General features: G+C 57.3%; 1 protein-coding gene across 1 annotated transcript in view; it reads left to right on the top strand.

Annotated features, from left to right (window-relative positions):
* SHANK3 (SH3 and multiple ankyrin repeat domains 3) overlaps positions 1 to 26012 on the top strand; it is a 48393-nt gene that overhangs the window by 17413 nt on the left and 4968 nt on the right. Inside the window, exons 13-20 of the mRNA XM_087815016.1 lie at positions 3540 to 3615; positions 3901 to 3983; positions 4532 to 4656; positions 4759 to 4891; positions 5824 to 5904; positions 13340 to 13470; positions 13963 to 14047; positions 18582 to 20832. Of these exons, the coding sequence (XP_087671142.1) occupies positions 3540 to 3615; positions 3901 to 3983; positions 4532 to 4656; positions 4759 to 4891; positions 5824 to 5904; positions 13340 to 13470; positions 13963 to 14047; positions 18582 to 20832 (2965 nt within the window). The remainder of the gene's footprint in view (positions 1 to 3539; positions 3616 to 3900; positions 3984 to 4531; positions 4657 to 4758; positions 4892 to 5823; positions 5905 to 13339; positions 13471 to 13962; positions 14048 to 18581; positions 20833 to 26012) is intronic.

Below are 26012 nucleotides of genomic sequence, written 5' to 3' on the forward strand. Positions count from 1 at the left end.
GACTGAAGTTGCGGAGAAGGGAGAGTGTGCACAGTACCCTTGTGCAGGAGCTACAGGCCTCCAGGCAATTGCAGGGCTCCCAGGTGGGGGTGGCTCTGGGGTTCGTCACCTGAAAGAATGTCACAAGGTACCCGGGTAGATGGGAGCGTTTCATGGGTAGGCAGAGGGAGAGAGGCCTGTGAAGTCTTCCTGCTAGGAAGGGTGGGAGCAACCTCTGTCCTCAGTGCAGGCTGCGCCTGCCAGCTGCTCTGGGCAGAGTCTGATCTGGGACCCAGGGGCTGGGTTGTGCCAGAGGCCAGAGGCAGCCCAGGAATAAGAACCTGCTTCCAACAGGCCCAGATCCAAAGAAAGATCTGTTTCTGAGACTGGAGTGGGGACAGAGAGAGTCTTAGAGGCCAAGAAAGGGACGCTGTGCCAACACATGGGGGCCAGGCTGATGCCCGGGGTCAGCAGAGAGGGCACCTCCCACAGCCCCTCTCTGGAGCGCTGTTGCAGTAGAGAGAGCTGAGCTGTGAGGAGGGCGATGGTGAAGCAAAGCCCAGTATGTTCTGGAGGCTGGCTTGTAGGACACCTGGAAAGCTGTGGCTCTGGCAGCCGTCACCCCTCCCCCCTCCCCTCCCCCCCTCCCCCTCCCCCCTCCCCCCTTCACTCCCTCCCTTTCTTTCCAGTACTTGGGGGGGGGTCATGCTGTGTGTTTTCACTTCAACTGGCTTTTATGTGTCTGATTAATGAAACTGGAAAATGAATTTGTGTTATGTAATAAATACAATTTGTTTGGTTGACAAAAATCTAAAAACGGGAAGCGAGTGAACTGTGGAGCTGGGGGCACTTTTGCAGGCAGGCACTGGGAACATGTGTACAGTTGGGTCGGTGTGCGAAGGGTGTGATGGAGGCAAGGAGGAGTCTGGTGCCCCACCTGAGCAGTGATAAGAGCTGGCCTGCTCTGGCCTTGGGATGCAGGATGGTGCGTGCAGGGGTGTCATTGAGGGTCTCGGCCATGTGGCAAGAGGAGAAAAGAGAACAGATCAGTGTTTAGGAGGGTGCTGTGGTGTTAAAATTGCAGGCCGTCAGAACTACTGCCTCTCCAAGGTGAATTTCCTGCTCTCTATGAACAGGCTCAAAGGGGACCGTTGACTTACTGAGAATCACATAGGTATTGGCAGGGTCCTTAGATCCAGACCGATAGTATACCTGACGTCTGTGTCAGCTGGTGTTAAGAGGAGCTCTTTCTTCTTTCCATCCAGCCTCTCTGCTTTATCTGCTCTTACATCCATTTATCTTTTGACTCACCCACTCATCCTGCCATCATCTACTCACCCATCAGCCCACCCAGACAACCCAGGGCACCCAACCCCTCCTTCCTTTTATCCATCCATCCACCCACCCATCCATCCTTCCATCCATCCATCCATCCATCTGTCCATCCATCCCTCCACCCCTCCATCCCTGCATCCATTCATCCATCTGTCCATCTGTCTGTCCATCTATCCATTCATCTGTCCACCCGCCCATCTACCCACCCGTCCACCCATTTGTTCATCCATCTGTCCATCTGTCTGTCCATCTCTCCATTTGTTCATCCATTTATCTATCCATCTATCCATCCATCTATTCATCCATCCATCCATCCATCCATCCATCCATCCATCCATCCATCCACCCACCCACCCACCTGTCCATCCATCCGTCCGTCTTTCCATCCATCCATCCATCCATCCATCCATCCATCCATCCACCCACCCACCCACCCACCCACCCACCTACCCACCCACCCACCCACCTACCCATCCACCCACCCACCGATCTAGTTATCCCCTCTCCATCAAACCAGTCTACCTACCCGTTTCTTGACGCATCTACTACCCTTTGACCCCTCCATCCATCCCTCCTGCCCTCTGTCCGTCCCTCCACCTATCTCCTTGTTCCATCCGTCCTCCCCTCCATCCATCATATATTCATTTGTCTACCCACCTAGCCACCCAGCCAGTTGTCCACCCATCTATCCTAGTTAGCATGCTGAGTGCTTGTTATATGTTCGGTTCTGTGCTAAGTGCTAGGATCACAGAAATGAATGAGATGTGGTCCTTATGCACACAGCTCATGATTAGTGGAAGATACTGGTCATCAAAAATCATAGGTTCTCACTTGATCTCATTTCCTCCTGCTCCCTCTCGCTCCCTCTGCTCCAGTGGCATGGACTGCTCTCTGTACCTTGGACCCCTCAGGCCGATGCCTGCCACGTGGGCTTTGCCCCGAGTGCCCACCCCCAAGAAGTCCTTTACCCACGCAACCTGTGGTGGCTGCCTCGTGGCGTGTGCCTTTGCTCAACTGTCTCTTCCTGGGGAGGCCTTCATGGGACCACCTTAGAACCGTGACCTTTCTCTGTCTCCTGTCCTGCTTCCTCTTCACACTCACAAGCATTTGACACGTCACGTATATACGTAGTTCCTGTCTGTCCTCGCTCTTCGAATGGATTGTAAACTCTATAGTGTAGGGGCTTTGTTCTGTTCTCTGGTGTATTCTCAGAGCCTAAAACAAACAGTGCCTGGTACACAGTAGGAGCTCAATAAATACTTGTTGAATGAATAAATTAATCTCGAGATACTAAAATGGTGGGGAACGAGGGAGGAGTTGAGGGATGAAATGGGAGGGCAGTGGAACTGTCTTGGGGAGAACACCTTGGAGGCAGAGGTGCTGGGAGGCCAGGAGGGCAGGGGAACATGGTTCACCAGCTGCTGGAAAAGTGAGCCTGGAGCAGGGAGGTGCTGGACATGTGCATCACACAGAACCTGCAGGTTTGCAGGGGCCCACGGGGTCCAGGGTGGGGCAGCGGGCAGATGGCTGGCCAGCTCTGCAGTGGCTGCAAGGGACATCGAGATCAAGAGTAAGTGGGACAAAACTCTGTGCAATGTAGTGACATGAGGAAAGGGGACCCAGCCCCCCACACCAGGACCCCCTGTGCACTCAGAGGCAGGACCTAGAGCAAGCGACCCATGAGGTTGAGCATCAGTGGGCCATGTGAGGAGTTCAGTGAAGACAATGCCACTTCCACAGCAGTGCACTTGGACATGTAGCATGTAGTATGGCATGGGTACATGACTGGTCATGCACATACAGGCATGCATGTGCACAAGCACATATGTGAGCACAGCCCTTACACATGACTGTGAGCCAAATGCAGACATGTGCCTGTGTGAACATAGCACTTACACATGACTGCGGCCACACATGCACATCTTTGCTGGTAGCTCCGGGCTCTGGCTCTGTGGATGAACCTGGCCTTGTCTGGCCTGCCATGTGCATCAGGGAGAGATGACCCACAGCTCCTGCCCCGTTCTGGAGCCTGACCCCAGGGGCCAGAATTTCCCACATGGTCACCTTAGGCCTCTGACCTCTGGGCCTAGGACCCAGGATTTGCCTCCACCTTCCATGTGGCACAACCTGGTCAGGGGGTGTGGGCAGAAGCTGGTGACCACTGAGGGGTTGTTCAGGCCACTTGGAGGACATGACCCTCCATCAGCAACTGAAACTCCCTTCAGAAACCCGGGAGGACCGGACGAAGCGACTTTTCCGCCACTACACCGTGGGCTCCTATGACAGCCTTACCTCTCACAGGTACCAGCAGCAGGGCAGGTGGGCAGGTGGGCAGGTGGGCATGCATGTGAGTGGGATGTCAGACATAGAGGGAGGCTGAGAGCTGGCTGAGGAGGCCAGGGGTGAAGAGGTCAAAAGAGGGAGAGGTGGTGCCCAGCCCTCCTCTGTCTTCTGCCCTCCCAGGTCAGTCCAAGGGCAACTCCCAGGGGTGGGTGTACCTGGGATCCTTTTGGGGTATGCATGGGGTCAGCCTGGCCAGCCCTGCTCTCTGCGGGCTTCTTACCCCTCCCTGCTTTCCTCCATCAGCGATTATGTCATTGATGACAAGGTGGCCATCCTGCAGAAACGGGACCATGAGGGCTTTGGTTTCGTGCTTCGGGGGGCCAAAGGTAATGAAGGGTGGGAGCATTGTGAGTGTGCGTAGGGCTGGGCATCAGGCTGGCAGGGGCTGCAAACTGCTCAGGGTGTCTTCTCTGTCTTGCCCCTGCTCTCCTCCCTGCCCCCTGTGTCACCCTGTCCCCTACCTAGGCTCGTCTCCTGCCTCCTCTCCTGCCTCACCCTTGCCCCTCTCTCTGACCCCACTCCTCCTTGTCCCTCTGCTGTGAATCTGCTCTTGGTCTGGAATGTCTCAGTACAAGCAGTGACTCCTTCTCCTTGTGAATGTCTCAGATTGCTGCTTTAGTGTGCCTGACCGGGTGGGGGCCTCGCTGGTGGGGGTGAGAGGAGAGTTTCTCAGAGGGATGTGTCTGGATTCCTGAACAGCTCCTGCCCTGGGCGGTCCTGCCTGCTGCCCCAGCCCTAGGTCACTCTGCCCTGGTTGTCATCTGTTCAGTGTGTTGAACCACTCTTGGGTGGTTGCTGTGTAGCAGCCGCCTCCACCTGCACACACTAGTGAAGTACCTTCCTAACTGCCCACTGCCCACCCCCCCCCCCGCAGCAGAGACCCCCATTGAGGAGTTCACCCCCACGCCGGCCTTCCCTGCGCTGCAGTACCTCGAGTCCGTGGATGTGGAGGGTGTGGCCTGGAGGGCCGGGCTGCGCACAGGAGACTTCCTCATCGAGGTGAGGCTCATCCTTACCTGTGCATCTAGGTGGGGTGCTGACCTCTGAGCCCTGAGGAGGACACACCTGGACTGCCCCCGCCCACCTCCCTGTCTGTCCCAGGTGAACGGGGTGAACGTGGTGAAGGTTGGACACAAGCAGGTGGTGGCTCTGATCCGCCAGGGTGGTAACCGTCTTGTCATGAAGGTGGTCTCGGTGACACGGAAGCCCGAAGAAGACGGGGCTCGGCGCAGAGGTGAGGGATCAGGCTTCAGACCTCTGTGCCCAGACTTTCCCTTCTGGCTCCTGACCTTAGACCTTTGACCACAGGCCCATGTTTCTCTGCTCACCCCCTGACCCCAGGCTGCTGATGTCTGAGCCTAGGTGAAATGCCCCCTTCCTGGCCTGGATGCTTTCCCTGTCTCTACTGTTAGACTGCACCCTGGCTCCCGGCCTCTGACCCCTGACCCCAGGTTGCCCCTCTTCAGATCCCTGCCCCCTGCTTCCTGGCTCCCCCCAGCCCCTGGTGTGGAAGAGCCCTCCTTCCCTGCACTGCCGGCAGCTGCCTGGAGGCCGGGGTTGCCATAGCAACTGTGAGGTTGACGCTGCCTTCCGCTCATTGTCGGAGGGAAGGGGGAGGCGGCACCTGAGGGAAGAGGAAGAGCGTCTTCTCCCCGCGCCGTGATGTCGCGGCTCAGCCTGGGCTCAGGAGGCCTTGCTGGCCTGGCCCAACCCGGGCCCTGGCTCGGCTGACCACACCCTGGTCCCCTGAGGGGCAGTGGCCTCCAGGGCTAGGGGGAGCCCTGGAGCAGCAAGAGCCCAGCCTGCTGGGGGCCCCTCCCAGCCCCCACCCCATGGCTCTGTTGCCCCTTGCTCAGCCTTTGGAGCCTACAGGGTGGGCACTCAGGCTGGTGCTGGCCAGCACAGTGACCCCCACTGGGGCTCTTGACCACCTCCCGAGGCCCCGCCTGCCCTGGCCCAGCCAGGCCCTCAGCACCCCCTGAGCTCCCAGCGCCATGAAGAAGTTTGCATCCAGCCGCAGCCTGAACAAGATCCTGGCGCAGTGTGACGCGTCCTCACGGGAGTACGAGGAGATCCAGGCGGTGGAGCGCAAGTGGCACCTGCACCTGGCCACTCCGCGCTGCCTGCTGCTGGACAGGAGGTCCAAGGCTTCCCTCTTCTTTGCAGCCCCGCCGCCTCCCAAGAGGGCCCCCAGCACCACACTGACCCTGCGCTCCAAGTCCATGACAGCTGAGCTTGAGGAACTTGGTGAGTGTTGGGGGCGGGAGGCCATGGGCAGCCCAGGGTGGGAGGCCAGGCGGAGTGAGCTGGGGCCAAAGCCAGGCAGAGACAGAGGGCAGGAAGGGCGGACAGACTGACATTTGAAGAGGTCAAAGGTAAATGGGTGGGTGCCGGAGTGGTGGGGTGAGGAGGGGGACAGCATGTAGATGGGATGAGGGTCGAGGGGCTGGGTGACAGGGCTGGAGATGGACATGGGACAGCCAGGATGGTGGTGGGAGCAGGCCTGGCCCACCAGTGTGTCTGCATGCGTGTGCATGTGTTGCCTGTCGCTCTCCAGTCTGACGTGACTTCTTCGTTTCATCTAAGTGAGAAAAGGGCAGTAGTTTGGTGCCCTGGGCTCTGTTCCAGGCTCTGCCGGGCACTAGCTGTGTGACTTTTGCATTTATTTTACTCTCTCAGCACCTGCTCACTCACTGGTAATGACAGTGAGCGGCTGACCTCAGAGGGCTGTGTGCACCTCCCTGGTTCAGTGATGGCGCAGGCCCTTGTGGGCTACAAAAGGCACACAAGAGTGTGTCAGGGCTTTGATGGGGCATGTTGTGGGCATGATCCCAGAGTGATGTCAGTAGCCTCATTGTGGGCATGTCTGGAGATATGTGGCAGTTAATAGCCTCATCGTAGGTGTGTCCAGATATGCATAGCCATGTCCTGACATTCGTGACCATCAGTGTCCTCGTCATGAGCGTGTCCTGCTACACATGACCGTTAATGTGCTCTGTCCTTCTACAGTCCAAACCCAGTCCTAGTCCCAGACTTTGCTCTGGCTTCAGCCATAGTAGGAACACCAATACTGTCCCAGGCTGGGATCTAACCCACTCATGACCCTGATCCTGGTTCTAGACTGAGTTTTAACCCTGGCTTCAGGCTTAGTTCTTCCCCAGCCATAGAAAGAACCCTCACCTTTCCCCTAAAGTTGTTCCTGACCTTAGTCAGTGACCCTGTCCTGGCCATGGGCTGAGCCACCCCGTCCAAGAGCTGGTGCTCTTGACTGCAGTTTAGTTTAATGTGGAGGACAGCCACCAAGATCAACCGGGCTGACATGGTCAGGATTTTCTTCCCCACAAATACAATCAATAAAATAAAAATTTAACAACACATAGCAAACTCAAAACAAAGAAACAGGAATTCCCCAGGTCTCAAAATGAAGAAAGAAATCAGAGTCAAGAGAGTGAGAGGAAGCTGATGCTTCCATAGTCTGTGGTGGCTTGGGATAGGGATGTAGATTCTCAGGGCAAGGGGTTGGGGTTCTGATGCCCCCACAAAGCCAAGAGATGTGGTTGTGGACCAATGAGAAGTGGGAAAGCTGGAACCAAGCCCAAGAAGTAGAATTAGCATCAAAAAACGGAAAATCATAGAAGAAAATGAAAGAGACAAAATAAGGTAATTAAATACAAAGTTTAAGAGAAATAACAGAATTCGTAGTGAAAGAACAGGACAATACTAAAAGAAAAAGAAAAGAAAAGTAGATTCTAAAAGAACTGTTATTGAAACAAAAAGTATAGCCACTGAAACTAAAAAACCTGTCTGGGATGAACAGGGTACCTTGTGTGGCAGGGTTGTTCCACAGACCCAGCTGAAGAGGAAAACAGTGAATTAGAGGGTAAGTCTGAGATCAGCCAAAATGCATCACAGGAGACAAGGAGATACGAACTATCAAAGGGCAGTTAAGAGACATGGAGGACATGTGAGAAAACCCCAGAGGGAACAGAATAAAGAGGTCTGAGAAGAGGCAATATTTGAAGAGGAAATGGCTAATAATTTTCCAAAATGAGAAAGGAGGTGAGATTCCAGTTTGAAGAAGTATAAGTTCCAAGCATGAAATTATGAAATAAATGTACATCGAGACTGTCATAGCAAAACGTCAAAGGAAATATAACTATCAGAGAAGGAAGCTGATGATTTAGGAAGGAGGTGAAGACTGACAACTGACTTCTCATCAGCAGTAGTAGCTGCTGGAAGACAATGGAACAATAACTTCAGAGTCTTGTGTGAAAATGCTTTTCTACCTAGAATTCTATGTCTGGCCAAACCTTCTCCTTCAAGAGTGAGGCAGAGAAGCAAGCAGACTTCTGGTCCCAGGGTCCAAGGCTAGTTGTAGGGAGCTGATCTGTCTCACTGAGTGAGGATCCAAACTGATCAATAAACAATACCACTAGGCAACTGGGTCTGGCTAGACACCATATCAAGGCTCTGGTGGGCCTGTCCCAGGAGCCTACTTCTAGAAAGGCTGTTACACGGCCATATTCAATGGCATGTTCAGAAGGGATCCTCCCAGTTCTGCATGAAGTGGTGCTTGGGCAGCCCCAGATCTGTAATCCAGGGACCCAGGTACTGCTCTGTCTGAAGAAACCAGTGAACAGCAGATCCTACCTCCTCTCTGCTCTGATCTAAGGCTTTCCCTTTGCTTCTGTGTGACTCTTGTCTTCCAGGGGCTCACTCTTGCAACCTCAGGTCAGCATAATCTTCACCCACTTTTCCTGAGCAGAGTTTCTGGAAGGATGAGGAGGGGATAGCTTGGCACAGAGCTTCCATCCACACTGATGACCGAGGGGTCACAGCTTTGGTTGAAGCCAGACACAGGCTCCTTAAGTTGCTACATTGAGAGGAGAAGCCACACCTGCCCTCAGAGGACAGCTGTCCTGGGAAGCCAGCCTAGTTTCTGACCTCTAGAAACACCTGGTTTGAGGAAGGCAGGCTAGTATGAGTGTCTTCTCATGTACCAAAGGGCTCAGCCCACAATCCAGTGTTTGTGCTTTTACAAGATAGAAAAAAGACCTGCTGGCTCATTGCCAGCACTAACATGTCAGTTTTGTGTTGCACTGTCGAACTGATGGAACCCTTTAGGGTCCTGTAGTCTACTGGGAAGATGACCTAAACAGCTGGAGAAGAAGGAAAGTAAGAGCTGACAGAAAAAGCAGGTGGCAAGGGTGGGGGCTCATGCGCAGGTGTGCACTTGCTGCGCAGAGGGTGTGGGGGAGAAGCAAAGTCCTGCAGGGTCGAGGCAGCTGGTAGGAATGGGGCACAGAGGAATAGGTGGGGTAGGGACCCTCCCCTGAGATAGGGGTAGAAGGAGGAAGGGCAGGACACCCCCAGCGCCCTTCAACAAAGGGTGCATCGGGGTCCCCATATGCTCATTTACTCAGCATGAGCCAAGGACATGCTGGGGCTGCAGAGGTCAGTGGAGACCCAGGCTTGGGAGGGCCGTGGTGGGTTTGAGTCCCTCCTGTTCATCCACTTACCCTGGTAAACCTGGAACTTCTGGGTCTCTTTTCCTTTATAATAAGAATGTCAGGGCAGGTTCCACCTGTGTGCAGCCTCTGACTGGCCGTGGTCTGGCACACACTGGCCCTTTGTCGGAAACATACTGCACAGAATGCTCAAGGGTGACCAATCCAGCCATCAGTGGCCTCCAAACTTGTTTTTTATGGGATTTTGCCTTTTCTTTAAAAGAAATCTGGTTTACTTGTCTGTGGATGTCTCCACGTGTGTGTATGTGTGTGTGTGGATGTGCATAAGCATATGTGTATTGTGTGTAAATGGACATGCACAAATATGTGCGTGATTGGACATGCATGAGCATCATGTGCGCGTGTGTGCAGGTGTGTAATTGTGTGTGGATGCACACGAGTTTGTGAGCATCATGTATGGATAGATGTGCACAAGTGTGCATTGTGAGTGGACATGCAGAAGGGTGTGTGAGAGCATGTGTGTGAGTAGGCGTGCACAAGTGTGCACGAATATCGTGTGTGAGTGAACATGTATGGGCATGTTTGCACATGTGTGAGTGGGTGTGCAAATCATGTGTGAGCACTGCGTCGCCATGCACAAGTGTGTGCATGTGTGTGAGTGGACATGCATGAGCATCATGTGCACATGTGAGTGGGCTGCAAGTGTGCATGTGTGTGTGCATGTGCGTGCACACAAAAGCATATGTCTCTGCTTGTGGTTGTTTCCACCTTGAGTTTCAAGCCGTGTACCCAGTTGGCATTGGGCAGATTTGCCCCTCCGGTCTGGTAGGGAGTGTAGGACAGGGTTGTGGGAATCTGGGAGGTCCTGGTTGTGGGAGGGGAGGGGTGGGGTAAGAGAGATGGGGCAGGGAGTGGGGAATGGGGCCCAGGTGCCTGCCTCTTACCCCCTTTGCTCTGTTTCTTGATTCCAAGCCTCCATTCGGAGAAGGAAAGGGGGTGAGTCATCTGCTGTGTCCCCAGGGCCCCAGTTTCGCCTGACCCCTGTTCAGGGAAGTGCTGATGTGTGAGGAGGTTAAAGTTCAAGTTGGTGTTCGGGAAGCCTGGGCTGTACCCACCTGATGGCCTTCTTTCTGGAATCTGATGGCATAGTAGAAGGACCTGGGGAGGGCCACCTGGGGATATAATAGGCTGGGTCAGGGCCTTGTGGCTCAGGAGAGCTGGGGCAGCCTGGCGAGGCAGAGCTGGGAATACCCCTAGGGTGGAGGCCTGGAGCCAGGGAGGGAGGGTTCAGAGGGTCCAGTTGTGGCGCTTTGGGGGTGGGAGAGCCCGGTGCTTGACTTGGCCCATGTTGCTTCTCTCTGCTCTGGGGGCGCCTTTGTGCCTGGTGTGTGGGTCCTGTTTCTGTGCTGATCTGTTTTGGGGTCAAGCCCAGTGCTGACAGTCCCTTCAGAGCAAGGGACTGGGCCCCACAGCACTGGGGAGAAAGCCTGGAGCTCCCCTGCCCAACATCGCCCAGCCATTGGCCTCACCACCCCTTGCTCTTACATTCCCACCTCATCGGCCCTGTTCTCTGAGGCTCCTTCCTGTGTGTCCAGCCTGGTTGTGAAGGATGCAGCCTCCATGGGGGGATGGATACTGGGCCTGGGCACTGAGGCCCAGCACCTGGTCAGATCTCCGGGCCTGACCTCTGCCGGCTTCTTCTACCTCTCGAGTGAACAGGAGTCCAGGCCAGATGGAAATCAGAGGTGCTTCTGTGGCCCCTCATTGTCTCTTTTCCTGGTGCCCACCGGTCCCTCACGCTGGGACCCACAGGCCTGTGCTGTGCCAGCACACGTGTGCCCACCTGCAGCCCAGGCTCTCCTGTACGGCCTACAGCTGGGCCCCCTGAGCTCTTGCTGCCCCCTCTGAGCTCTCCCTGCCCCTTCCCCAGTCCAGATGAAGTGCTTTCCCTGGCGTCTTTTCAGGCATTGAAATGGGTGATAAAGTCTCCTCTGGGGACACTTTTGTGCACACCTTTGAGGCCGACACACAAACTATTTCTGGAGCACATCGGTTCTGTCCTCGGCTCATTAACGGGGCTCCCAGGGTGCTGTGCTGTGGCCTGCGCGCTTCCTCCAGTTGTAGGGGCAGAGTTGGTGATTCATCGCCCCCGCAGGCCCCGCTTGTTCAAACAGCTGCCTCCCGGCTGCATCCGCACACAACGCGCATCTCGCAGGAGGTGTGTGAGGCTGTGGGGGTGGGCCATCCCAGTGGCCCAGACCTGCTTCCCAGTGGGCTTCACTTATTTAAGTGTCTGAAATGATTTCTTTAAGAATATATTTTCTAACTGTGCTGGGGATTGGTGTCAATCTCACCAGCTTGTAGTATGCAGAATTTTTTATTCTTTCCCATGTGAAACTGATTCTCATCTGGCCGCAGCCCCATGGCCCACGGCCAGCAGTTATGCTCAGCTACCTTCCTGGGCATGTTGCGTTGGGTCTTGGGCTGAGTTCTGGACCTGGACGCACAGCCTCTAACTCCACAGCTCAGGTGAGCATGTGCCCTGCGATTCCCGCGGAAATGTTTCTCTCCATGCCTTTCTGTCTGTGGTTTCTGGACAGCCTGGCAGCTAAGTTTGACCTTTCACTGACTGGGTCTGTGATCTGGGTAGTTTCTCTCCCAGAGCTTCAGTTTCTTCCTGGGTACATGAGGGTGGCAGTAGTGTCTTCATGTGGTGGTTGTGGGATGTGAAGTACAGCTCTTCCAACTCTGGAGATCACCCAGGACTTATGTGGTGATGGTGATCAGCTCCAAAAGCGAAGTATACACCACATTACAAAAACAAACAAGGGGACCCTCCAACGGCCACCCTGGTTTGCACCTGGGCCCAGGCACCTGGGGCACTGGGAGCTCGTCAGAACTGGGCATGTTTGCTGGTGAGTTGAAACTTCTGTGTCAGGGTGGGGCTGGGTGCCCCGGGCTGGATGCCTTGGGTGTGCGGAGGAGCTGTGGAGCTGAGACAGGAAGGACTGTAGCAGACTGTGTTCAGCGCCTGCTCAGAGCCAGGCATGATGGTAGCACTTCTTAGTTACGTGCTAGTTCTCACAACACTGAAGCAGGTGCTGCTTGTGTGCTGTTTTATCAGGAAACTGAGTCACAAAGAGGTTAAGTCAGTGTGGGTTAAGACAGGATGGGTCTGGTCTGGGTTGGGTACCAGATATCTCAGGAGTTTACTTACTCTAAGCAGTGATTGCTAGGTGGTTCAGAGGTGGAACAGCAGGTGCTGGAAGGAGGTGTTGAGGCCGACCACAGAGGTTCTCCCATGTGGGGTGCTTGGGGGACCTGACACAGGGGCCTCTGGGGTTGGCACGGCCCCTGGGTAAGGAAGGGCTTGGGCAACTAGAGCCTGAGTGCAGGGTGAAGTGGGCGGGGCTCCTTAGCGAGAGGGTCTGCGTGGCAGTAGGTGGACACCCTGCCTCACCCCACTTGCTGGCCCTGATGGGACCCACCTGCCCTCCAGCCAGACCTGAATAGTTCTCAGACACATGTATTTGTTTAACAAAACTCCCAAGTCAAGTTGATAGTCAAAACAGCACTTTAAAAAGCATCAAATAGCTTTAATAAAAACAAACCATGCTCTTTTACAATGGATTTGAGAAGAATGGTGCCCGAGCTGCCTGGTCCCTTTGCCTCTGAGCCCTCTGGGTCCTCCTTGTCCCCCCGACTGTCCCCCAGACCCTCTTCTCGGCACCTCCCACCTGGATGAAGGTTCTCTGGTCGCCTTATCAGCCTGGGGCTGTGAGCTGTTTTCAGAAAGTGCCCCGTTCATTCATCCTTGACCGATTCGCATCTTTTGTGGGTACCTGCTGTACCCCAGGGTCTGCCCTGGTGCAGTGGGGCCCAGACAGTGATGCCTGTGCTGAGGAGAAAAGTGAAAGGCAGAGGAAAGACCCTGGAAGGGAAGACCCTGGGTTCTCATCAGTGTGTCCGGGTCCTCCCCCTAATGTCCAGTCAGCCTTTTCTTGGAGTGGGATCTCCAGGGTCACCTGGAACCTCCCCAAGGATGGAGAGGCAGGCTGGAGCACAGTCTGGGTTCTGGTGGGTAAGGGCTCTGGTCCCAGGTCTGGAAGCCTGCCCTGGGGAGTGAGGGGTCTGAGGTGGCCTCAGCAGCACGAGATAGAAGAGTGAGTACTCAAGGTCATGGTGGCTGAAAAGGCACCTTCTTGGCTGTGCAGAGAAACTAGACGAGATCCTGGCGGCTGCCGCGGAGCCCACTCTGAGGCCTGACATTGCAGATGCTGACTCCAGAGCGGCCACGGTCAAACAGCGGCCCACCAGCCGGAGGATCACCCCAGCCGAAATCAGTGTAAGCTAGCTGGGGGCTGGGTGTGGGTGGGCTGGGGGCTGGGTGTTTGTGCATTTTCTGGTGTGGAGGTCCATCATTTGAACCCAGAACCTCTCCTGGAGACACTTGGACCACCTCAGCCCTCAGAATGACGACAGTTGAGTACATGCTGAGTGGCTTTCAGTGCCTTAGGCAGGTTCTGTGTCAGGCCTGTTCATGCCCCAAGTGGTGTGTCTTTGTCCCCCAGCCCACTTCTCCCACTGGGCACCTTCTGGGCTGCTTTCCCAGCCTCACCTGGGCCATATCCAGGGCCATTGTCTGCATCAACCCCACCCAACACTGTGCCTGGGCCCCTGCTGGCTGGCCCTGCTCCGGACACAGGTGCTGGGGCACCGGCACTGGAAATAGTGCATGGGGAGGTGTGACCTCAGGCTTAGGAAGAGCATGGGTGGGGCTGGGTGGCACCAGGGGGCAGTGCCCTGGAACCTCCATGTACCCTCCTGACTCCCACAGTCATTGTTTGAGCGTCAGGGCCTCCCAGGCCCAGAGAAGCTGCCAGGCTCCCTGCGGAAGGGGATTCCACGGACCAAGTCTGTAGGTATGGCTGGGCTGGGGTCTGTATGGGGTGGGAGGAATGAGGCTGGGCTGTAGCAGGGTGGATATGGGGCTGGAGAAGACCCTGTCTCTCCACCTTCAACTGGGGTTTCCAGTTTCCCTCTGATTCCTGCCCCTCCCTGGCCTCAGCCCTGGGGTCTCACGTTTTTGGACATAATTGGGGGTGGGGTAGGGTGTGTGTGTGTCAGTCCTTCAACAAACTCAGAGGTAGTTTGCTAAAACAGACCCTTGAGACTCCCCCCATACCCATCCACGGCTTCTCATCTGGTGGGTGTCCGCCTCCATCTATAGCTCCCTGTCCAGTGGGTACCCCCCATCCATGGCTCCCTGTCCAGTGGGTATCTTTCATGCATGGCTCCGTTTAGTGGGTACCCCCACCCATGGCTTCCCATCCAGTGTACCCCCTCATCCACAGCTCCCCATCCAGTGAGTCCCCCTTATATACCTCCCATAGGCATGAGTCTTCTGTCTTCTATGCTGGGCACCTGAGTATATGCCATGTTTGTGATCCTAAAACTACTCTCCCCTTGAGCCTGCCCCCCCCCCCCCCCCCAGTATCACTCAGTACCTCTCCTCTCCTTCACAGCCAGTTTTCTCCAAAAGTCACTATACTTGCCGTCTCTTGTCCCCACCTGCTTCTCAGCTTGGGGGAGGCTAGCTGTGTTTGTGCCTAAAATTGAAGTTCCTCCCACCAGGATCACCAGTGTCTTCCAGGGCATTCCTCCCAGTGCATGTCACCAGACCCGCTCCCCCTTTAAAATCTTTTTTATTTTTTTATTTTAAATATGTCTTTATTGATTTCAGAGAGAGGAAGGGAGAGAGAGAGATAGAAACATCAATGATGAGAGTCATTGATCAGCTGTCTCCTGCTGGAGATTGAGCCGCAACCTGGGCATGTGCCCTGACTGGGAATCGAACTGCAATCTCCTGGACCCTAGGTCAGTGCTCAGCGGCTGAGCTACGCCGGCTGGGCAGCCTCTTTGTCTGATCTCAGTTAGCATTTGCTTCTTCTGCCCCCTGGTCTCTGAACCTCTTCGCCCAGTTTTAGGACAACACTTTTGGTTTTCCCCCTGGTTCTCAGAGGCACTTGTTCAGGCCTCCCCCAGCCCCACACCACACCAGTGCAGGTCCTCCCTACTCTTTATTCCTCAAGGCTGTGCCCTTGGTCTCTCTGCCTCTGCACCTGTCTCGTTGGGACCTCATCACACCCCAGCTTCATGCCTCACACTTGGCCATGTCCTCTCTTAACTCTGGGCCTGGTCAAGCCCCACCTGCTGCTCATCCCTCTAGACATCCAGTGCCCTCTCCTGCTCATCTGTCCATCCCTCCACCCCCAGACCTGTCCACGTGTTCATCTATCTGTCCATGTACACCTCACCATACCCATCATCTCTTAACCAGTAACTGGCCATTCAACACTCATGCCAACACTGCTTTATGTTCATGCTTCACACAGTACTTAGAGGAACCCTGTGGAGGTAGCACTTCTAGTACCTCTGTGTTACAGACAATGAAACTGAGGCAAAGAGGTCAAATGACTTGCCCAAGATCACACAGCTGGCTTTACCTGTCTTCTGTTCACCTATCTGGCCAACCAGCTACCCAAACCCCAATCCCTCATTCACCCTAGGACCTCTGATGATCGATGCCCACTCTAGGCTGACCCTGGGCCAGGTGTGGGGGCTCAGTTGGGGGAGGTGACACGTGTGCAGACAGCTCAGCTTGGCAGTTACATGGTGAGTGTGAAGGACCACATACAGTTGGAGACAACTAGGGGGCACCAATCACACCTGGGTGTCTCGGAAGGCTGGAAGGATGATTGGGGGTTTCTGGGAGGTCATGTGGTAAACTGCTGATAAAGGTTGTCCATCATGTGTGGTGTGGTCCTGCAGGGGTTGCTATGGGTCATTTCTGTAGGAGGGAGGGTGGGGAAGAGGGCAGGTGAGACTGCAACCACTTTGGAGCTCAGAGGCACTTCTGACACCCTGCTGGCCTAAGCCCTGGGTGTCCTCCATGGCTTCCTCATCTCTGCTTCCCCTGACAAACTATGGGTGCACTGCCCCCTCAAATGCCTTGCGCCTGACTCCTCACCATCCTTGTAGCCCTGCCTGGCCAGACCTCAGTGTCTTGCTCTTGGACCACAGTTTTGGTGTCCTCCTGACCTCCTTTCCCAGTTCCACCCTCTGTTCAAATGTAGCCTTTTGCAGAGCAGATATCACCTCTCATTGCTGTAGTTGGCCCTTTGTGGGCTCCTTGTTGCCTCGGGGTCCTGGGGACCAGCCCAAGCCTTTACCTGTTTCATCTGGGGACATCTGTCTCTGCTTCCTTCTCACCTGGGTCTGCCTCACTCTGCCAGAGGCCTGATCCTCAGCTGTACCCAGTCCCAGGATGGAAAGGTTCAGATCCAAGTGCCTGCTCATGGGGACATGAGCCCAGGTGGGGATGGCAGCTCTTCCCAGACCCTCCAGTGTTCCGGCCAGGAGTAAGCTGAGAGGAGCTCGTTTTTAACCCCCTTGCCTTGACCTGAAGAACAAGCTATCAGGCTCCTGGGGCATCCACCCCTTGCCCTGGCTGTGTGGCCCTGGGCACACGATTCAGTCCTTGAAACTTCAGGGTCCTGATCCGTAAACATGGGGACCACCTAGTACCTGGCTACCTCCAAGTCCACTCAGGTTCCCCAGTGGGGTGTACTCATAGCTGAATATGGAGCGCGATGGCCACTGCTCATATTCGGTGGCATTGGTCCAGCGTTTGGGGGCCCACACTCAGGTGCTGGGGAAATGCTCACTGCTACATCTGGGCAGAGGGCTCTGCCTACCCCAGATGGCATCAGAACGGACTCCCCATTTCATCCTGAGGCAAGTGACTTGTGTTTACCTGAAGTTAGAGTTCAGCACTCCAGACCCCCTGCAGCCTCTAGGAGCACCAACTTTTCCCCATGGCTCTGTCTCATGCATGGCGCGTGGGTGTTTCTATGCTGTGCTCCTGTGTCCAGCAGTAGGGGTGGAAGGCAGACCTAAAAACAATGATGATGACGACCTTGGCCACCCATCTGGTATGCTTCTAGGTGCTTAGCCCTGTGCTGTAAGCTTTAAATGGCTCCAGCTTACACAGCCCACCATGGGGGAGGCAGTGTCCCTGAGGGGAGGAAACTGAAGTGCAGAGAGGTTTAGGAACATCAGACAGTAAAACCTCTTCACACAAAAGCCCACCCTTGCTGGGCCGGGGATACAAGAGCTGCTACGCAGGACAGGACGAGACGCAAAGCGGGCGTAGGCAGCCTGGCGAGAGCACTGGCTGGCTCAGAGGAGGCGGCTGGGGATAGGCAGCTGCTCATAAGAATACCACCAAGTCCAGAGGGAAGCAGGTGTCGACCCCAAGGCGCTCCACGAGAGGCTCGTGTGTCGACACAGCCGTTCACGCACTCCCTTTGGGTTGGGCAGTGGGCACCTGCAGCCTCAGTGGACACGCCCGCAGCACAGGTGTCCACGCTGTGTCTACAGGGAGGTCCTGCTGGGTTGCAGGCAGGCTACAGGAAGGTGAGAGCCCTACGCCCTCTCAGGGTCTAATTATGCCTCAGGCAGGCAGAGGGAGGTTCATTTTAGTGTGTGTTGCCCATGAGAGAACTGAGGCTCCGAGGGGCTCGGGGCTTGGCCTGGGGTCATAGCCAAAAGGGAGGAAATCTGAACTGTCAGGAGGTCAGCCTGCAGCTCCGTTTTCATCCGCCCACCCTTCCACCCACCTTCCTGAGTTTTAGCCACTAGGGTCCTGGCAGTGACTGGCAGCCTCTCCCAGTCCACTCTGTCCACAGGGCTCTGGACTGGACATGCACAGAGCACCGCCTCACCTGGGCATCGGCCCTCTTCCTGCCAGAGGCTTGGTGTCACTGGCCACAGCCCTGCTGTCCCCTTGTCTACAGTGTCAGTCCTGCCCTGGGAGTGTCCCTCCTGCCTGTGGCTGCCACCAGGCCCTCCCAGTGAAACCTGCTTATTCCACTGCTGTGGTTCTGAAATGAGCTCAGTCTTGCGTGGGAGCCCTGCCCCCTGCCCCCCATGACTGGGGAGCTTCCCCTACCCTCCTGGGGTGTCTCCTTTGGGCCCTCTGTGTCCAGGGTTTGGGCAGGTCTTGGCCCCAAGTCGTGTGGTCAGAGTTTGGGTTCTTTCTCAGAGCCTCTGCTGGCGGGGCCCCCCTCTACCCGACATTTGAACTGATACCTCCCCCCAGTCTTCGCAAGAACCCCCCTGAACCAGCAACGGTATTGGGGTGCAGGTCCTGGGCCTTGCTCAGATCCCCTGCTCATGGCTCCCCGAGTCTCCCCTGCTCTCCCACCCCAGACTCCATGCCTGTCCCGATCCCGTCCTCTTGGGTCAGGCTAGCGCCCCGCGCCGACTGCTCAGGGGCCTCCCAGCCACTCTGGGACCCTAGGGTGGGCTTGGGGCGGAGCGGCCCCCGCGGAGGGCCTCCCCGGAAGACAGCGGCTCCCGGCCCGGCGGTCTCACGGGGCCCTCTGTCCGCAGGCGAGGACGAGAAGCTGGCGTCCCTGCTGGAGGGGCGCTTCCCGCGCAGCACGTCGATGCAGGACTCGGTGCGCGAGGGCCGCGGCATCCCGCCCCCGCCGCAGACCGCGCCGCCGCCCCCGCCCGCGCCCTACTACTTCGACTCGGGGCCGCCGCCCGCCTTCTCGCCCCCGCCCCCGCCCGGCCGGGCCTACGACACGGTGCGCTCCAGCTTCAAGCCGGGCCTGGAGGCGCGCCTGGGCGCGGGCGCCGCGGGCCTGTACGAGGCCGGCGCGCCGCTGGGCCCGCTGCCCTACCCCGAGCGGCAGAAGCGCGCGCGCTCCATGATCATCCTGCAGGACTCGGCGCCCGAGCTGGGCGACCCCTCCCGGCCCCCGCCCGCGGCCACGCCGCCCGAGCGCGCCAAGCGCCGGCCGCGCGCGCCGGGCCCCGACAGCCCCTACGCCAACCTGGGCGCCTTCAGCGCCAGCCTCTTCGCGCCGTCCAAGCCCCAGCGCCGCAAGAGCCCGCTGGTGAAGCAGCTGCAGGTGGAGGACGCCCAGGAGCGCGCGGCGCTGGCCGTGGGCAGCCCGGGCCCGGGAGGCGGCAGCTTCGCCCGCGAGCCCTCCCCGACGCACCGCGCGCCGCGGCCCGGCGGCCTCGACTACAGCCCCGGAGACGGCCCCGGGCTCGCGTTCGGAGGCCCGGGCCCGGCCAAGGACCGGCGGCTGGAGGAGCGGCGCCGCTCCACCGTGTTCCTGTCGGTGGGCGCCATCGAGGGGAGCCCCCCGAGCGCGGACCTGCCCTCCCTGCAGCCCTCCCGCTCCATCGACGAGCGCCTTCTGGGCGCCGGCGCCACCACCGGCCGCGACCTGCTGTTGCCCTCCCCCGTCTCTGCTCTGAAGCCATTGGTCAGCGGCCCGAGCCTTGGGCCTTCCGGCTCCACCTTCATCCACCCGCTCACCGGCAAGCCCTTGGACCCCAGCTCGCCCCTGGCCCTGGCGCTGGCTGCCCGGGAGCGGGCCCTGGCTTCCCAGACGCCCTCCCGGTCCCCCACGCCCGTGCACAGCCCTGACGCCGACCGCTCCGGGCCCCTGTTTGTGGACGTTCAAGCCCGCGACGCTGAGCGAGGAGCCCTGGCCTCCCCAGCCTTCTCCCCAAGGAGCCCAGCCTGGATTCCTGTGCCTGCTCGAAGGGAGCCGGAGAAAGCCCCCCGGGAGGAGCGGAAGTCACCCGAGGACAAGAAGTCCATGATCCTCAGCGTCCTGGACACGTCCCTGCAGCGGCCAGCTGGCCTCATCGTTGTCCATGCCACCAGCAATGGGCAGGAGCCCAGCAGGCTGGGAGCTGAAGAGGAGCCCTCCAGCACCCCAGAGCTGGCCCCAGCACCCACACAGTCAGCAGTGGTAGCAGAGCCCCTGCCCAGCCCCCGGGTCCAGCCCCCTAGCAGCACCCCAAAAGACCCCGGGCCAGGGCAGGGCAGCTCGGAGGAGGAGCCAGAGCTGGTCTTTGCTGTGAACCTGCCTCCTGCCCAGTTGTCCTCTAGCGACGAGGAGACCAGAGAGGAGCTGGCGCGCATTGGGCTGGTGCCACCCCCCGAAGAGTTTGCCAACGGGCTCCTTCTGGCCACCCCACTGCCCGGCCCAGGTCCCTCACCCACCACGGTGCCAGGCCCGGCCTCAGGGAAGCCCAGTAGTGAGATGCCCCCTGCCCCTGAGTCTGCAGCCGACTCGGGGGTGGAGGAGGCTGACACACGCAGCTCCAGCGACCCTCACCTGGAGACCACAAGCACTATCTCCACAGTGTCCAGCATGTCCACCCTGAGTTCTGAAAGCGGGGAACTCACGGACACCCACACCTCCTTCGCTGATGGACACACTTTTCTACTCGAGAAGCCACCAGTGCCTCCCAAGCCCAAGCTCAAGTCCCCGCTGGGGAAGGGGCCGGTGACCTTCAGGGACCCTCTGCTGAAGCAGTCCTCGGACAGTGAGCTCATGGCCCAGCAGCACCACGCCGCCTCCACAGGGCTGGCCTCTGCTGCTGGGCCTGCTCGCCCTCGCTACCTCTTCCAGAGAAGGTCCAAGCTGTGGGGGGACCCCATGGAGAGCCGGGGGCTCCCTGGGCCTGAAGACGACAAACCAACTGTGATCAGTGAGCTCAGCTCCCGCCTGCAGCAGCTGAACAAAGACACCCGCTCCCTGGGGGAGGAACCGGTTGGTGGCCTGGGCGGCCTGCTGGACCCTTCTAAGAAGTCTCCCATCGCGGCAGCTCGGTGAGCAGGGCAGTTGGGGAGGGTCCTGTCGATGTCCATGGGCCTCCCTGTCTTCCTCTTGTCCATCACGGTTCCCTCTGTCCCACCCCTGCCAGTCCTTTCCTGTCTACCTCTCTGTCTTTTATCTGGCCTTGCTTCGTCCGTCTGAGACAGAGGCGCTCTCAGGGATCTGAAGTGTCAGGCTGCTGTTCTCTCTACTCCATTGGTGCTGAGAGTGAGAGCCAGGCATCTGTCGGAGACCGGGGCTGGGTGTGAGCCCCTCTCCAGACCTCCTGTAGGCTCCCTGCCTGGGGGTTCCTGCAGTTCTCTCTCACCCTGGACCATTAAGGGTCATCTGTGGTCCAGCCTGGAGTTGCACCCTCCCTGCCCAGCTGTTTGGCTTCCCTGTGGCCCTGGTACTCCCCGCTGGGGCAGCGTGGCGGCCCTGTGGCTGGTACCGCCTTCCTGTAGCTGCCCCTCACCTCACGTCCCTTTCTTTGCGGACCCACACCGACTTTGTTTTCTGTCCCAGAAATATCTCTGTCTCTCAGCACTGCCTCAGAGTCCTTTAGACACACGCCTGTGTGATCTCGAAGGTGCACTGAGAAGCCATTCTTAGTCTGGAGCCACTCTACCTCTCTGACCTTCATCTGCTCTCCTGCCTTCTCCATACCTTCCCGTCCCGCTGTCTGTCCTACCTTCCCGTCTCCTGCCCAAGGTGGGAACTTGAAGGGGCCACACTGTGCCCTGGAAATGGGGGCAGGGGCTGCTCTGGCTGGGTGGAAGCTGCCAGAGCCCCTGGGCCGAGCCCACTCTCAAGGCTTTGCCCCCACGGGGACCCCTGTGGCTCCTTGGGTGCTTGTTTGAGGCAGAAGTGGTCACCCCCTTAGGCCCCTCTCCCCCTTCGGACGCCTTCTTGCTACCATGATTGACATAGGGAGCCCTTTCTGTCCGCTTGGAAGGCAGAGTCCACGAAGCAGAGTTCAGGTCTTAATCACAAGGGCTTGTCTGTTCTGCCTTCTTCCAGTTCAGGATTCGAAAGATAAGTGGGGGCTTGGGAAGCTCACGGTGCCTGACAGTGGTCCAGGAGTGTGGCCCCAGCTCCTGTCACCTCAGGGGCCTGTTCTGGGGCCCTTCCCCCTTTTTTCCTCTTCCATCTCCCAGTGGCATGTGACAAGCCCCTTCCCCAGCAGAGCAGTGTCAAAAGGGCCCTTGGAGTGGGCATTGTGAGCATGGCCGGTGACCAGCTGGAATGAACAGCCACGGTCCCAGGCCTCTGCTGGCCCAGACACTGGAGGGTGGGCTTCCCTGACCAGCCTCGACCAGCTCCTCCTCTCTGCTGCTCCTCCCTCTGTGCCCCTTGGTCTCGATGAAAATTAAAGCCATTTAAAGTGGGTAGCACAGTGCTTGGTACAGTGCAGACCCTCAATAAACAGCCAAACGGATGAAAGAATGAAGCCAAACTCAGCTGCTGTCTTTTGTGCTTTAAGCTCTAGGGAAGTGGCTCAGGACCAATCCCACAGGACAGATGCATGGTTCAGACTTACTGGTTGTCGAGCCCAGATCTTGTCATTTGGTGTGCTGGCTCCCGTGGGACCAGCTGGGGCGGGATGGAGGGCATCGCACAGCTGGCCTCTTATGTTCCACCCCTCTCTGAACGCACCATCCTGCGGTCATCTCCAGCATTTCTCCTCTGTCAGGGTCTGGCGCTCTTGTCCCCTGGCTCTGGGGTGTGCCTCAGATGGGTTGGGAGGGGACAACCTCTGCATCCCGTCTGCTCTGTACCACTGGAAAGTGAGCCTCCTTCACGTAGTGAGTGATTCCTGCAGAATTCCAGCTTCTGATTGGCTTCCCATGGCTCCCTGCTCTCTCCTGAACCGGTCACTGGGTTCAGGGAGGCACTGCTGTCATTGGCCAGGCCTGTTGTCCTGGGAGCCTGGGCATGGGGTCCACCCACCTAGAGAACAGGCGCTGAGGGGCGGGGAGGGAGGTTCTCCAGGGAAAGTCAGATGCTGTTACCCGCGGTACAGGTACCCGACAGCCCAAAACAACAGACATCCTTGTGACATGGCCCCACCAACTTCGGTAACTCACGTCATTGCCTGACATCAGCTTGGGGTCAGATGGTCCTTGGATTTCAACTCTCAGCAGGTTGCATCTGAGCTCTGACGTCTTGGGCAAACCACTTACACTTTGTGAACTGCAGTCCTTCCCGCGGGAAATGGTGGGGGTGGCAGGCAGTGTCACCGATGGCAGAGCTTTGAGCCCAGGGCTGCAGCATGGTGGGCTCTTGCAGCTTTGCTGTCATTGGCGCCCAGCACGCAGCCAGGTTAATTTTAGAGACCTTGTGGGGAAATACATGCTGGTTGTGACCTGAGAAGATGCCATGCCACTTCCGTCCATCCTCACAGCCACTCTGCTCCCCGGACACTGACAGTCTCCGTTTCCAGGCAATAAAACTGACGTTCTAAAGAGATCCATTCCAGCCAGTCAGTGGCGGCATCTGTCTGACCCCCAAGTCCTGCTCTCTGTCAACTCTGTCCACCATCTGGAGCCTCTGTGCCCAGAACCCTTCTGGTGACCGACTCCGTCTTATGCACATCTGTCTCTCACAGAGTGCACGCGTTCATTTGTGGACGACCCTTTGTTTATCAGGAGTGTGTAACCAGTGTGCACGTGTCCTGAAATTGCTGTATGAGAGCCCAGTCAGTTCCTCCATCCGCAGGTACCTGAAGCCGCCTCTCTGCCTGGCCTTCCGTCCACGTTTCCCTCCACATGTCCCTGGGCTCGTGCTCACAGTTCCTTCCTCTCCCCTGTGCTCCTCATCCCGCCCTTTGAGCAGGAATGCCGTGGGAGCAGGGTGCTGTGGACACTGAATCAATCTCTGTGGCCGGCAGTGACTGGGTCCCGTCGGGGCTGCTCTTCTCATTCAGTGACAAAACTTCTGATACTGAATTTTAGACAAATGTCCAGAGGGTGGGGAGGTTCTGATGTCCAAGGGAGGCTATTTCCTACTCAGGAGTGTTCCTGGCAGAGACCTGAGGGCAGTGGCCGTAGCTACCTGTAGCGTCACACTTCTGCCCCTTGTCCCCAGTCCCACATGTGTTCCAGCCCACCTCTCTCCTCCTGTGTTGGACATTGCCCTCTCTGCTCACCTTCCCCACTGATGGCTCAGTCCAGGCTCTCATGTCCTTTAGCCACAAGATACTCTGCGGCCTGAGATCTTTCTGAGCGAGTTAAGCTGCCCTGTGTGTCATGGATTGCAAGCTTGGTAACTCTTAGATGTGATTGGCTCGTCTGCTCGGGGCATTCTTTGTTTTTTGGGTGAAGATGGGGCTGCAGCGGCCAGGTGCTGCCCGGAAGGTCCAGGAACTGTGGCTTTGGGGGACATTGATCCACCTGCTCTGTCCTTCCAGCTTTGGGTGAAGCCCCGGGGGACAGAACGCTTGTGTGCTTAGAGCTCCACACTGTCTCTGAGGCCCTCCATCTGCCTGAGCTCTATTTGCCAGGCACCGTGGTCAGATCTGATCCCACAAGTGGTGTGAGGTCCACAGAGTCCCTGAGCCTCACAGCAACACTCACTGTGGCTCTCAGGTTCACAGCTATATGGTCCTCACATCTGGTTTTATAGGGAAAAGTTTGTGGCAACATAGCTTGGGAAACATAAAGTTTAAAGGTTTCTTTCCTGCAGTACTTTTCAGTGCCTTTGACGTGCTGTGTGCTGTGGTCTCACATCTGTCAGCTTCTTCAGGAGATCGCATGTTAGTCTCAGAGAAGTTCCTGTGATGCTGAAGAAACCCTTCCCTCTGGGCCCCACCCTGCTCACACGTCTGACAGGGATCTGGAGAAGCCCCATGTGACCGTAGGTGCCTCAGGCCAACAGGGCTGGTTCTGAAAACTGGACTGACACCTACTGTGTGCTGGCTGGTGTGGGGGCACTGGGGCTGGGATGTCCTTGCAGGTCACATGAGGTTGGGGACATGTGCAGGTGTGTCCCCAGAAGGTGTGGTCAGGGGGAACAGGAAGGGGCCGCAGAGGGACATAGGGATGTTTGCAGCACGTCAAGGTTGGAGCCATCAGCAGGTGTCCTTGCCGTGACCAGAGGGGGTGGAGCTTACAAGCCTGTGTCTAGTTTTCTTGCTCCTGTTGAGGATTATCTGCCTAAATGCCAGAGGCCCCCTTGTCCTCCACCTGCCCTGCTTAAGTGCCACAGCAGAGCCCTGAGGCAGAGGCCAGGCCAGAGTTTGGACGTTTTCTTTTCTGTTGGCATCAGCTGGCCCATGAGTAGTCAAGCCTGGGAGTGACGTGTGGTTATTTTTGTTTGATGCTTCTTTTTCAGCTCATCTGTGTTCTTGGCTTTGTGTTAGTTACCAGGAGTTCAGGAAAACAGTGAGGAAGTGGGGTGCAAGGTCCTGGGTGAGACCTTGGATCCACAGGAGGCTGGGGCTGAGGAGGAGGTTGGGTTACCGCGGGGAGCTGGCGACTTGTCAGCCATGAGGTTGAAAACTCGGGAATGCTGATGGTGGATCCCAGACCCTGGTATGGGAAGGACTGGGGGAGGAAGAGCATGTTTGGAGACCAGTAAAGGTCTGGAGCTCAAGAGAGACTGGCTGGGCTGCCCGTGTGGCATCCTTGGGCACCTTGGCTATAGTAAAGGTGGGGGAGAAAGTGCCAACTAAGAGGGAAACCTGCATAGGGACTAAGGGTAGAGGAAAGGGCACCGTAAAAGGAAATGGTGGACAGGTCAGCAAGGGGTCCTGCTGGCAGCCTACCAATGGCAGGGCAGCAGGACGAGGCCAGATTTCACTGGCCAAGGTATCACGAGGAAGCAGGACAGTACAAGATCCAACTTTGGTGGAAGAGATGCTGGTGCCGGGGACCCTGGCTGAGTCTCCTGGAGGAGGGCTGCCAAGGTGTCAGGGGCCATGGTGCCGTGTTAGAGCGTGGGCGGCTCCAGGTGCTGTGCGTGGCCACGCATGGTTGGAGTCTGGCTGGGGGCGTCAGACAGCTGAGAGTAGTGATGGAGAGTGATGGGTATGCAGACATGGCTGGGATTCCTGCTCTGGGGACAGTGTGGGTGGTTCCCTGTCCCCAGCAGGATGGGGAAGAACAGACACCTGGGCTGTGGTGCCTCCAGCCACTCCCTGCTGTGCCCCATGCCATTCCTTAGGCTCTTGTAGGCCTCCTGCCATCTCCAGCAT

This window comes from Miniopterus natalensis, chromosome 2 (genome assembly GCF_054644295.1).
Source record: "Miniopterus natalensis isolate mMinNat1 chromosome 2, mMinNat1.hap1, whole genome shotgun sequence".
Taxonomy (NCBI): domain Eukaryota; kingdom Metazoa; phylum Chordata; class Mammalia; order Chiroptera; family Miniopteridae; genus Miniopterus; species Miniopterus natalensis.